This window comes from Phascolarctos cinereus, unplaced genomic scaffold, assembly GCF_003287225.1.
Source record: "Phascolarctos cinereus isolate Bilbo 61053 unplaced genomic scaffold, phaCin_HiC Scaffold_2;HRSCAF=192, whole genome shotgun sequence".
In the NCBI taxonomy this organism is placed as follows: domain Eukaryota; kingdom Metazoa; phylum Chordata; class Mammalia; order Diprotodontia; family Phascolarctidae; genus Phascolarctos; species Phascolarctos cinereus.
In genome coordinates this window covers 414,586,119-414,599,854 of record NW_027555625.1, presented here as the reverse complement: position 1 = coordinate 414,599,854, position 13,736 = coordinate 414,586,119, and the positions used below count along the sequence as shown (strand labels likewise).

The 13,736-nt window shown below is 41.5% G+C and overlaps 1 protein-coding gene across 1 annotated transcript in view; it reads right to left on the bottom strand.

The window, feature by feature from the left end:
• The window catches only part of LOC110203408 (bone morphogenetic protein receptor type-1B-like), a 62,103-nt gene that overhangs the window by 20,993 nt on the left and 27,374 nt on the right, over window positions 1–13,736 (bottom strand). Inside the window, exons 6-7 of the mRNA XM_078149099.1 lie at window positions 8,445–8,637; window positions 5,561–5,858 (exon numbers count right to left, since the gene is read on the bottom strand). Of these exons, the coding sequence (XP_078005225.1) occupies window positions 5,561–5,858; window positions 8,445–8,637 (491 nt within the window). The remainder of the gene's footprint in view (window positions 1–5,560; window positions 5,859–8,444; window positions 8,638–13,736) is intronic.

Sequence of the window (13,736 nt, the reverse complement as noted above, 5' to 3'; positions counted from 1 at the left end):
CCAAGTAGAACAGCAGAGAGAGAAAAGGGAAGAGAGCCCAGGACAAAGTTTTGGGGAGCACTTCACAGAATCCAAACTTCACAGAACAAGTCCCCTTCATTAATGGACTCAGTCAAAGGGCGGCACACGAGGATCTAGAGGGCCACATGTGGCCTGGGGCTGCAGGTATTGCCCCTCCACCCCCCCCCCCGGCCCAGTAGGACATATCTAGTCCCTTAAATGCGCTCAGAGCTGAAGCTTAAATCCAGCAGGGGAAGGAGTGGAGGTGGAGATAAAATTCAGTTTGGAACTCTAAGGTTCCTTTTTGTGGGAACTCAGGCTGCAACTTCCCAACAACACTGGAGTTACTTACCACCTGACACACATCTCCGGGCAATTTCCCACAGAATGAGGCCAAAACTGTACATATCTGCTGCGATGTAGGAATAGAAGTGGTTGTGATCCAAAGTCTCATCCAGCACCTCGGGCGCCATGAACGCTTGGTGCCCACTCGAGTGTTGGCCGGGACATCTATTTTACTGGTGACGCTTGGGAAAAGCACAGCACTGACGTCAACACAGAGGGAAAACCCGTCTTACAGACGAAGAAACTGAGGCTCAGACTGTAGTGGAGAAAATACTGGACACAGAGACTTGGCTTCTACTTCAGGCTTTGAGAGGCACTTTCAATTTCTGGACTTTAGGTTTTTTATATCTAAAATGAGCAGATTAAAATTGTTGGGTCCCTTCTGTGATTCTCTCATGCACATGCCATGTTTAGCAACAGCCCAAGGAGAAGAAGCAGTGTGATGCAGGGGACTGTGGGCCACATTTGGAGGCAGGAAGACCTCCCCTCTTTGTGTAAGGGCAAATCAACGAGCAAAATCAGTGTGGCAGCAAGGCCACAAGGACTGCCGGAAACCACAGGGAGAGGAAACTGTGGGGTGGGAACGAGGACTCTGCTGGGAAAGGCTCATCTAGCTGAGGCTGGAGGAAGTGCTGACCAGCAGGGAAAAAGGAGACGCACCGGGCACCGTTGGGAACTTCATTAGCACTAAACGGAGGAGGAGGTTACCATCAAATATTCACTAAACATTTTAAAACACAGCCCTTCTCAGATGTGCGATCTAGCAGCTTTGCTATTAAAGAGGATTTAGGAAGCCCCCCCCCAATCTTCTAGTTCTTCCAAATACTCAAAAGCAGGACTGAGAAGAAGAGGGCCCCCACCTCATGCCAGCCCCAGAATTCTATGGCGGGAGGTTCTCTGGTTTTCATCTGGTCCAATCCTTTCATTTTTACAGAAAAAGCAAGTGGTGAAAGAAAAAATAAGTGGCTTCTTCAAACATACACTCAGTCCAGAGGTGGGCAAAACCTGTGGCCTTGGATTCAGCCAAAGGGCCTCACTTGAGGACCTAGAAGGCCACATGTGGCCTTGAGGCTGCAGGTTCCCCATCTCTGGGTTAGGCAGAACTGAGCCTAGAATCTAGGTTTCCTGACTGCATTCAATTTCCACAACATAATTCAGTCTGTGTTATATATTTTCCCTAAGAGTTCTAAGTATCCCTCACAGATAGATAAACACATTACATTGGTTTATTACTGTTCTTTTAATCTTGGACCTCTGCTTTTATCAGTGTGGGAAATGCTAGGGGCGAAACCGTCTACGATCACAGCTCAGAAATAAGTCTACAATTGAGTACTGGCTGCCTGGGAGGACTGGGAAATACAACCACTTGCCCAAGGTCACACAGCATGAAGAAGGAAAGTCTACCTGACTGATCCTAGCTCCCTCCTAGAAGACCAACCAACCGCCCAGTACCAAATCTGTCACAGTGGAGGACTCCACTTCAATTCCATCTGACCTTGATCCGCTAGGAAGGAGAGCTGCACCTGAGGCCGGACGCTTGGGTGTGAATCTCGTTAGGCAACACTAGTTGGGTGGTCACAGGCTGGGGGCTCCTGTACCCAAGTTTCCTCCTTTGTAAAATGGGACAAACGAGTGTCTTACCTGATGTCTGTAAGCAAATCATTTGGAAAACCTTAAGGAAGAAATCTCTGAATAATTCACATTCGATAAACAAGTATTTGTAACAATAATTCCGACTGAAGATCACTGCGCTTAGGGATGGAGTTGATACAAGGTGGTCACGCTCTTAAAGAGTTCATTGTTGTGATGGTGGTTTGTCCTTCCTTCTCCAAGAGGACCATGACATCAGGGAGGTGATGCCATGACTTACAAGTGGATGGGATTGAAGTGAGGCAGGGCTGTGCCAAGTCACCAGCCTCACTTTCTCCTCCAGAGCCATCTGGGCCCAAGCAGCCAGACATAGATCAGGACAACAGGAGATGGCCCAGCACGGAGATGATTATCTTACAAAGGTGAGCAACACATGCTCACTTCCAAGAGTCATGATCATGTCAGTGTAAATTCTCCCTCCACTGACACAGGCCACAACCTTCCCTCCCTTTAGCTGGTTTAGTAGGTGCTTGGCGTCCAAATCCGTCACCTACTGGTCAAGCCTCTTTTGATCCTTTCCAAACTTCACGAGGCTGGTCCTCAAATAACTGACTGAGTCCATCACTGAGTACCTTGCACTGGAAGCTGGTTCAACTTGGCCTTCTAAGGTCCTTAGAGCTGCCAAAGCTCAAACTCCATAGACGTGGGTTCAGGATCACCCCTACCGATCAATGACGGCTCATAAATGAACGTAGGCAATTTAAAAGTGATACTACGTAAGTGCACGAAAAAGATGAAAAGTGCTTCGCCAGCCTTCCCTAGGACCTGGGAAGGCTTTTCATGGAGTCACTTTCTTTACAGGACGGGCTGGAACTCACAGAAGGGAGAGCTGACAAAGGGGGACCCACCTTCCAGGAGTAATGGTTGGAGCAAAGACCAGAGGGAGGAAAGAAGAGAGCAAGGGAGGGTGGACACTCCTCCTGACTGAAGTGGGGAAAGCATGACATGTGCCTGGAAAGCTGGAGAGTCCAATACCACACCCAAACGTTCCAACTTCACTCAGTAGGCATGAGGAAGCCCCTGGAGGATTTTAAACTGAGGAGTGAAAGGACATCTCTGCAAAGGCATACTCATTTGGTGGCTTTGGGAACCGTGGACTGGAGAGTGGAGGTGACAAAAACCAGACAGGGCTAAATCATAAACATACAGATTTTTTGAAAATGTGTACTACTGACTTGAGCTCATTCATTTGGTCTCTGAGCTTTCGAAAATACAAACATGAATCTGTTTGCAGTTTTTAAAGGCAACACGTTTTAACTCTGAATTTCTATGTCTACCAAAAATGTCTATTTAAGTCTGAACTGTTGACATCTATTCATAATTTTAAAATCTAATAGCTTTATTCCTAAACCATCTTCAAAATCTATTTTCCACCAAAAGTTTCAACTTTCCTAAATCCCCAATGTACAATGTTATTTCAAATGATATACCATCAGTTTTTGGAATATTCATCACTTTAAGAAAACAGAAAACTTTCAGAAATTAAGGAATATGTCTTTATCTTTACAGAAACTAAATTACAAATGGAGGAGAGTCAAGTAAAAGAGCTTGTTCAAATACAGATGGGTCACAGAACTCTGGTCCTCTTCTGGCTATGGGACGGGGCACTGGAAAGTCAATACATACCAGGAAGGAAGAAATGTGATTAGTATTCAAACACTGACAGAGGCTGGGCAGATGCAGTTAATTATTCATTGGACTGATAATTAATTAGAGATATCAGCAAACCTGCCTCTCCTCTACCACCCTCCGTCTCTTCAGTAGTGGGCTCTGAATCCCAGGAACTCTGCTGCTTCCCAGCTGTGAAACTCGAGGAAAAAACTGCTTTAATGATCATTTCATCTTTCAAAAGATGGCAGATCCTTAAGTTCTACCCAGGACATGAGTCTCCTCATCCGAGAGAACTGATTGTTTAGTGGAAATGCCAGGAATGTTGGAGGGAAGCGACCATTCCTCTTAGAGCTTGGGATAAAAGCGGGCATAATGGGAAATGCATCAGAGATTTTGTCAAAAAATATTTCAAAGAGTTCAAAGAAAGATGGGTTGGAACTCATAGACCATTATACAGATAAGTCAGTGCAAGCAGAATGGAGAGCTCTCAGAAACGAAATCCTGAAGACAATTCTGAGAAAAGGAAAAGGAAGACTCGTCCAGAGGCACTGAAGTGCACGCACAGGGGACTCAACAGCCAACTTAACCAGTTAAAAAGACTCATAAAGAAGATGGTGGCAAGGGCAGGCAGCCCTACTTATTTACGTTCTCTAACAGCAAGCAATTTGTTTTCTCTCAATGGAGGGACCTGCCTCTTAAAAAAACAACAACAACTGGGCAAGGCAGAGCCAAAATGGCCGAGGAAAGGCTGTACCTTGCCTGTGATCTTCCATAATCCCTCCAAACAGCTCTAAACAGAGCCTCAAAATGGATTCTAGAGGGGCAGAACCCACACAAGGACAAGGTGAAATGATGTTCTAGCCCAAGACAACCCAGAAGGACTGCAGGAAACATATGTCTCCCTCAAGTAAAGACAGAACACAGGCCAGTGCAGGCAATCTCTGGGTGAGCCAGCCTCCGGGAGATCTCTCACCCCAGCCAGGGTCAGCAGCCAAGGCCCTGTGGCCCCAGAACAGAAGGCCAGCTACACGGTAGGCAGCTGTGGTGCAGCAGGTGACCAGCCTGGCCCGGGGGACCCAGAGCAAGAAGCTTGGGACAGTGCCCTCTGTACCCTGAAACCAGAACTCAACTTTGAAAGTCACAAACTAGGCCATAAATGAAAAAAGTGTCATCATCAACAACAACAAAAAACCCCAGACCACAGAAAGCTATTATGGCAACAGGGAAGATGAAACCACAAACTCAGAAGAGGACAACAATGTCAAAAGGCCCACGAGAAGCTTCAAAGAGAAATATAAATTGATCTCAGGCCCAAAAAGAACTCCTAGAAAAGCTCAAAAGGGATTTTAAAAAGCAAAATAGAGAAGCAGAAAAAAAAACTGGGGGAAACAAATTAAGAGTTAAGCAAGATAATCAAGAAAAAAGAGCCAAAAGCTTGGTGAAGGAAGCACAGGAAATGGAAAAAGACGTACAAAGATTTACTGAAGAAAACAACTCCTTAAAAAAGTAGAATTTGCCAAATGGAAAAGGAAGTATAAAAATCTCACTGAAGAAAATAATTTCTAAAATATCAGAATTTGGTGAGTGGAAGCTAATGACTCCATGAGACATCAAGAAACAATGAAATGAAATCAAAAGAAAATAGAAGAAAATTAGAAATATCTCATTGGAAAAACAACAGACTTGGAAAATAGATCAAGCAGAGATACCTCAAGAAGTACTGGACTTGAAAGCTATGATCAAAAAAGAGTGTAGACTTCAACTTTCAAGAAATTATCAAGTAAAACTGTCCTGCGTTCCTAGAACCAGAGGGTTCAACAGACATCGAAAGACTCCACCGCTCACTCCTCTGAGTAGCCCTATGTAAAGGGCTGGGGCACACTATCTCTCTCCAAGGTCCCTACCTTCCAAGGGTAACATTCGAAGACCCTCGCCCGGTTGCTTGGATACGAACCTGACAAACTTAACGGCCAATCCCAGATCAGCGATACAGCATGCTCCATTTTCCTTCACCAGGATGTTCTTACTTTTCAGATCACGATGTGCAATTGCCGGTTTTGTTTCAGTGCTTAAGATCTCTGTATGTAAGTGGCACAGGCCACTGACTGAAGAGTAGGCCAACTTTAACATTGCTTTGGTATCTAGGGTAGTAGACTGCAGATAATCATATAAGGACCCATTCTCATGGTAGTCTGTGATTAGGCAGAGTTGGGTCAAGGACCCTGTGCCTTTGATGTCTCCAGCAATAAATCCTAAAAAGGAAGCAAAAAGAAAAAAGGAACAAAAAGTTTGGAGAAGAGTACTTTCCCAATACTTCCAACAACACAATGCATATTGTTTGAGATCAGCAGGAGTCATGGGTTACTTTTCTTTCACATCTATAAAGCTATTAAGTTATTAATATCAAACAAAACCAATTAAAATAAGGAAAAGAATCAATAAAATATGCCACGCGCAATTAATTGGCAAATTCTTTCTAGGGTGTGTCAATTTGTTTAGGTTACCATAATTGCTATAATTCATGCAGAAAAGCCAACAGGGTTTCATCAAGAACAGGTCATACCAATCTAATCTTATAAGATAAGGGTAAGCTATAGATATAATTTGGTTCCATTTGAGCAACTATTATTCTTGTGGAAAACATGGAGGGATGGTTGCTAAATGATAGTATAATTAGCAAGATTAAGAAATTGGCTGCATGACTGGATCCACAGACTACTTAGTTATAATGGTTATAATGTATAGTGGTTTATTGTCACCTTGTAAGGTTTTCAGTAGAGTGCCTCAAGCACCTACTCTTGGTTCTCTTCTATTTAACAGCTTTATCAGTGACAAGAGATAAAAAGTGTAGATGACATTCTTAGCACAGTAGCAGAACACACAATGCTGGTCCACACAGATAACGCTGGTTGACGGAGTCAGGATTCACAAGTATTTTGACAGATTGGAAGACTGAATCAAATCTAATATTATGAACTTTAATCATCTTTGTCAGACATTATCTTTAGTTCATGGCTCAACAACAACAAAGTGGAAAATCACGTAGGGCTCTTAGTGGATCGCACGCTCAGTTACAATTGGCAGTGTGGCATGACAGCAAAGAAATAATTTGATCTTAGACTACTGTAAGAGACGCGGCATTTGGTATAGTCACATTGTACTGCACCCTGGTTATACCACAATGGAAGTGATGTGTTCAAAACGGGCATCATTTTTGAAATTCAGTAAAAATACTGGAGCCCAGTCAGAGTGGTCCAACTGGGATGCTGAATGGCTTTGGCGATCATTAAATATGTAATTTGAAACCAGGGATATTCGCCCATTGAGGACTTGGGAGGGAATTTTGGGGTAGGGTGGGCAGGATATCTGTTTTTACGTCTTAAAAGGACATTCATGTGAAAGAGAGATTAAACTTGTTCTTCTTGGCCACAAAACACAGAACTAGGAGCAATGGGTAGAAGTTACTAAGATATAAATTTCACTTGGAAGAGAAACTTCCTAAGAATTAGTTTCCCCAAAACGGAATGAGACTCCTCCTTACTGGAGTTCCTTTAAGAAAGGCTTAGTAGGAGCAGCTAGGTGGTGCAGTGGATAGAGCGCCAGCCCTGAAGTCAGGAGGACCTGAGCTCAAATCCGGCCTCACACCAGACACTGGACACTTACTTATAAGCTGTGTGACCCTGGGCAAGTCATTTAACCCATTGCCTAGTAAAAACAAAACAAAGAAAGTTTAGTAGACTGATAGGGTTCTTTTTTCAGGGATATGTTCTTTTCAACTCAGAAATTTGGTGACACTGTGAACAGAAGAAAAAGTCACTAAATAAGGACTAGGAAGAATTAATCCATCTAACCAAACTAATCCATTTAGACACACTTTTTCCGTGAAAAATTTGAGCCAGATCATTTTAACCCAAGATGATAAGAAGAAAATGAATTCTTGACAGAAATAAACTGTACCGATAGAATTCCTGAGCTGTTAACCTAGTCATTACAGACAGGAGGAACTGGCAGTGCACTCTGTAGCTGGGCCCAGTATTCAATATGAAGACAGCTAGCTGGATTTCATTTGGTAAACGGCCCTGCAATTTCACTGGTTCTATGTTACTCCCTTCTTCAGAACTTACCTTTTTAACACCAATATTCTCCTCGTGCTGTCATATGGATGTGAATCACAAAATACCACAAATGCAACAATCAAAACCGCATAGGACACACTGGGAAATGCCAACTTTCGTGTGTGCCAGAGAAGTGGTATGTAAAACACAAAGATATTTACTTCACAGGGAAAGGAAGTGACTTGGTCATATACTGAGGGCAAAGGGTAACAGATATATCTCAAGTGCTACAATAGGACCCCTGAAATATGAAAAGGAAGCTCTTTATACTTCTAGGACACCTTCTGTGGATAGATGTGCACTGTGATAAGAAGGTAAGGCATGAATGGGTTAAAACCTGATGAGATCACAGATCCCCAAAATAAAGAAAAAGACATTTTGTATAATCTTGCCTAACTCTGAAAAAATTCTCTTCTCTTAGAACAATCTGAACATGAGATGATTCCTAGATAACTTAAGCACTAGTGATGAGTTCTAATTTCCAGTCTCCCAAGCAGTTATTTCTCTTAAAAGACCCCCATCCTCTCAGCCTCGTCTCTGGAAATACTCTGGCCATGTATTCTGAGGCCCCCTTGCACTGCAGGGCTAGTGGCCGGGCCAAGGCCAAGAAGATAAGGACAACGTTTCTAGTTAGTTCATTTAAGTTGATACACAAACACTACGAAGAAAAGGCTTAGAGCTAGAAAACAAATGCAGAACATTTTTATACTGATTTTTACTCACCCAAAATATTTTCATGCCTCACCAAGACCGTCAGATATATTTCTTTCTCTCTGGACCAGCTGGCTTCCTCAGTGGAGGAGAACAGTTTCACAGCTACCTTTTCACCACGCCACTTTGCCATCCAAACTTCCCCATAGCGACCTTTTCCAATCTGTTGGACCATCTCAACCTGCCTAGCTATAGTCCTTTGGACCTATGCAATCCCAAAACACATTGTTAGTATATTCACAGCGCAACATATTTGTTTAATCTCTCTTGAATAAAAGCAATGACTACGTATGGCAACATATGCTTGGCCTGTAGCTTTTCTTTATATAGACAATGCATTTCCAAATAACTTTAAATTATTTCTCTATTGTGAGATAGTGTTTTTATTTACTGACATTTTATTGGAGGGGAAAAACCTTGGAACTGAAAGTTTTACATTGATCAAGAAAATGGAAAAAGGCTTCTTATCAAAGACGGCTCCTATTAAGACTGAGCCTTGTCTTCAGGCATGGAAGTCATAAATGGAAATGGTTTTCAAATTAGCTGAAAAAGCAATCATCACGCATTTATTAAATGCCTACTAAGTACAGGGCTAGGCTATGGCAGTTCTGCCATCAGCCCTATTAGACAATAACTACTAAATCACAGCATCTCACGTGAGGACCCCACAAACACCTTCTCCTCATCTCCTAAACCATAGCTTCTTTTTTAAATACATGCTTTATATTTGAAATACCCCCTCTATCACTCGAGATGGCTGCCTGTCCCAACCCTACCCCCTTCATCACCCTAATTTAGACTGGGCTTAGAATCTCAGATTCTTTATGAAGTCTCAAAGGACCACTGGATTTAGAGCTGGAAGGGACCAGAGAGGATCTAACACCTTCATTGTAAATCAATTAATCAATCAGTATTTATCACAAGTGCCCACTCTGTCCCAGGCACTAGGAATACAAAGATAAAGCAGTCCCTGACTTCAAGGGGCTTATATTTCTTTGAGGGACACATAGGACATATACACACTACAAAAACGGATGTGTTACAAATAGGCTGGGAGCCAAGATGGTGGAGTAAAAAGGTAGTCACTCTCACCCTCCCCTATCAACATCTGAAAAACCAGAAATTATCACCGAGAAAAAAAAAACCCTGGAGCAGCTGAACTAGAAGAAAGGGGAACAGCAGTGCAGCAGCCCAGCAAACGGGTCTCCCAGTGCCTCAGCACAAATAACGGAAGCAGCACTACAAAGGGCCTCAGGCCGATAAGCACCTTGCAGCATTCATCAGAAATGACGTGAAGAAGGCAACCTAGAGTCTTCCTAAAGTCCCAGCCTTGCTGATTCCAACCCAACACCAGGTAAGCTCTAGGAGCCCTGAAGCCTCCAATTGTGAAGAAATCCTAAAGCCCAGGTGGTAGAGCAGGCAAACACCAACACCTGGACCTCTGAGTGCCTCAGTGAGGGCGGGGGAACCGGTGGAAACCAGCTCAGAAAACCACCAGGAGTCTGGCACTCCACCTTAAAGGAATCTCCCGCTGCATTAGCAGAAACTAGGGAGACAACACTGCAGGGGCCCCAGGCAGATAAACACCCTGCAGCACCCATCTAAAAGGAGCTGAAGAAAGCTAAAGGAAAGGAAAAGCAGGCAACCTAGAATTGCCTGAAAGTTCCAGCCTTGCTGATTCCAGCCCAACACAAGGTAAGCTGCCAGAAACCTACAGCCTCCAACCCAGCATAAGAGGCCCCAGCAGGCAAAGCCAGTGACCAAGACCTAGGCTCCCAACACAAGAAGCTTGGGTCAGTACCCTCTGTTCCACAGCAGGAGAGCTCAATCTCTTTAAAGGCCAGGGAATAAAGAAACACCATGAGTAAAAAGAAACGTACCATAGATTCATATTATGAGAAGAGTGAAGATCAAGACAGAAATTCTGAAGAGGACAACATTGTCAACAAACCCACATCTGCAACAACAAAAGGGAATATGAACTGGTCTGAAGCCCAAAAAGCCTTCTTAGAAGAGCTCAAGAAGGATTTTAAAAGTCAAATGAGAGAGGTAGAAGAGTCCTTCAAAAATACAATTGGCCAATTGGAAAAAAAATACACTGAAGAAAACAAGTCCCTAAAAAACACAATTGGCCAATTGAAGAAGGAAGGGCAAAAACTAACAGAAGAGTACACTGAAGAAACAAGTCCCTAAAAAACACAATTGGCCAGTTGAAGAAGGAAGTACAAAAACTAACAGAAGAAAACAATCTGTTAAAAACTAGAATTGGACAAATGGAAACTAATGTCTCTATGAGAGAGCAAGAATCAGTCAAACAGAAACAAAAAATAAAAATAGATGAAAATGTAAAATACCTCATCGGGAAAACAACCGACCTGGAAAATCGACTCAGGAGAGACAATTTAAAAATTATTGGACTACCTGAAAATCATGATGAAAAAAAGAGCCTGGACAGTATCTTTCAGGAAATCATAAAGGAAAACTGCCCGGAAGTCCTAGAAACAGAAGGGAAAATAACCACAGAAAGAATCCCACCATCACCACCTGAAAGAGATCCCAAATTGACAACACCAAGGAATATAATAGCAAAATTCCAAAATTACCAGATGAAAGAGAAGGTGCTGCAAGCAGCCAGAAAGAAAGAATTTAAATATCATGGAACCACAGTCAGGATTACACAGGACCTTGCAGCTTCTACATTAAAAGACCGCAGGGCATGGAACATGATATTCCATAAGGCAAAGGAGCTTGGAATGCAGCCAAGGATCAATTACCCAGCAAAAATGAGCATCATTTTTCAAGGGAGGAGGTGGATATTCACGAAATAGGAGACTTCCAAACTTTCCTGATAAAAAGACCAGAGCTCAACAAAAAATTTGATCTTCAAGTACAGGACTCAAGAAGGACTTAAAAAGGTAAATGGGACAGAAGGATACAATATGTTGTTAATAAGGGGGGGGCTGTTTAAACCCCTACAAGGGAATATGAGACTTGCAACCCTTGAGAACTGTATTGTTATTACACCTTGTTAAAGGAGTATACATAAAGAGGGTGGATATTAGTTGACTTTGATGTAATGTAAAAAAAAATCTAATCAAGTGGGTTAAATGGATCCAAATAAGTGGATCAATCTGATCTTAGAAAATGTACTGAGAAAGGAGGAGGCAGACAAGGGTAAATTACATTACAGGAAAAGACACAAAATCCTATTACAGCAGAGGGAAAGAAGGGGGGGAGCATTGTTTGAACCTTACTCTCATCAGATTTGGCTCAAGAAGGGCATAATATAATCAGTTAGGTATAGAAATCTAACTTGCCCTATAGGCAGTAGGAGGGAAAAGGGGAAAGAAAAGGGAGGGGGAAAGAAAAGGGAGGGGGGAAAGAAGGGAGGGAAGCAGCAGTAAGACTAAAGGGGAAGAAAGGGAAAGGGATAATAAAAGGGGGAAGGGACTGAAGGAGGCGGTGGTCAAAAGCAAAACACTAGTGAAGGGGAGAAAGGAAAAAGGAGAAAGAAAAGCATAAAAAGGGGGGAAAAGGATGGAGAAAAAGACACAGATAGTAATCATAACTGTGAATGTGAATGGGATGAACTCTCCCATAAAACGGAAACGGATTGCAGAATGGATTAAAAACCATAATCCTACAATATGTTGTTTACAGGAAACACATTTGAAAAAGAGTGACACATACAGGGTAAAGGTAAAAGGCTGGAGCAGAATATATTATGCGTCAGCTGAAGTAAAAAAAGCAGGGGTAGCAATCCTGATCTCAGACAAAGCAAAAGCAAAAATAGATCTAATCAAAAGAGATAAGGAAGGAAACTACATCCTGCTAAAAGGCACCATAGACAATGAAGTAATATCATTACTAAATATATATGCACCAAATGGTATAGCATCCAAATTCTTACAGGAGAAGTTCAGGGAGTTACAGGAAGAAATAGACAGCAAAACTATACTAGTGGGGGACCTGAACCTCCCCCTCTCGGCACTAGATAAGTCTAACCACAAAATAAACAAGAAAGAAGTTAAGGAGGTGAATAGAACATTAGAAAAGTTAGGTATGATAGACCTCTGGAGAAAACTGAATGGGGATAGAAAGGAATATACTTTTTTCTCGCAGTACATGGCACATACACAAAAATTGACCATGTACTAGGGCATAAAAACCTCACAATCCAATGCAGAAAGGCAGAAATATTAAATGCATCCTTTTCAGATCATGATGCAATAAAAATTATATGTAATAAAGGGCCATGGAAAGATAGACTAAAAAATAATTGGAAACTAAATAATCTAATCCTAAAAAATGATTGGGTCAAACAACAAATCATAGAAACAATCAATAATTTCATTCAAGAGAATGACAATAATGAGACAACATACCAAAACCTATGGGATGCAGCAAAAGCAGTTCTTAGGGGAAGTTTTATATCTCTAAATGCTTACATAAATAAAATAGAAAAAGAGGAGATTAATGAATTGGGCATACAACTAAAAAAACTAGAAAAAGAACAAATTAAAAATCCTCAACTAAACACCAAATTAGAAATATTGAAAACCAAAGGAAAAATTAAAAAATTGAAATTAAGAAAACTATTGAACTAATAAATAAAACTAAGAGCTGGTTTTATGAAAAAACCAATAAAATAGATAAGCCTTTGGTTAATTTAATTAAAAAAAAGAAAGAAGAAAACCAAATTACTAGTATCAAGAATGAAAAGGGTGAAGCTACCACCAAGGAAGAGGAAATTAAAACAATAATTAGGAATTATTTTGCCCAACTATATGCCAACAAATTTGACAATCTTAGTGAAATGGATACATATTTACAAAATATAAATTGCCCAGATTAACCGAAGAGGAAGTAAAATACTTAAATAACCCCATCTCAGAAAAAGAAATTGAACAAGCCATTGATGAACTCCCTAGGAAAAAATCTCCAGGGCCAGATGGATTTACATGCAAATTCTATCAAACATTTAAAGAACAATTAATTCCAATACTATATAGACTATTTGGGAAAATAGGTGAAGAAGGAGTCTTACCAAATTCTTTTTATGATACAAATATGGTGTTGATACCTAAACCAGGAAGAGTCAAAATAGAGAAAGAAAATTATAGACCAATTTCTCTAATGAATATAGATGCAAAAATTTTAAACAAAATACTAGCAAATAGATTGCAGCAACTTATCACAAGAATAATACACTATGACCAGGTAGGATTTATACCAGGAATGCAGGGTTGGTTCAATATTAGGAAAACTATCAGCATCATTGAGCATATCAACAACAAAACCAAC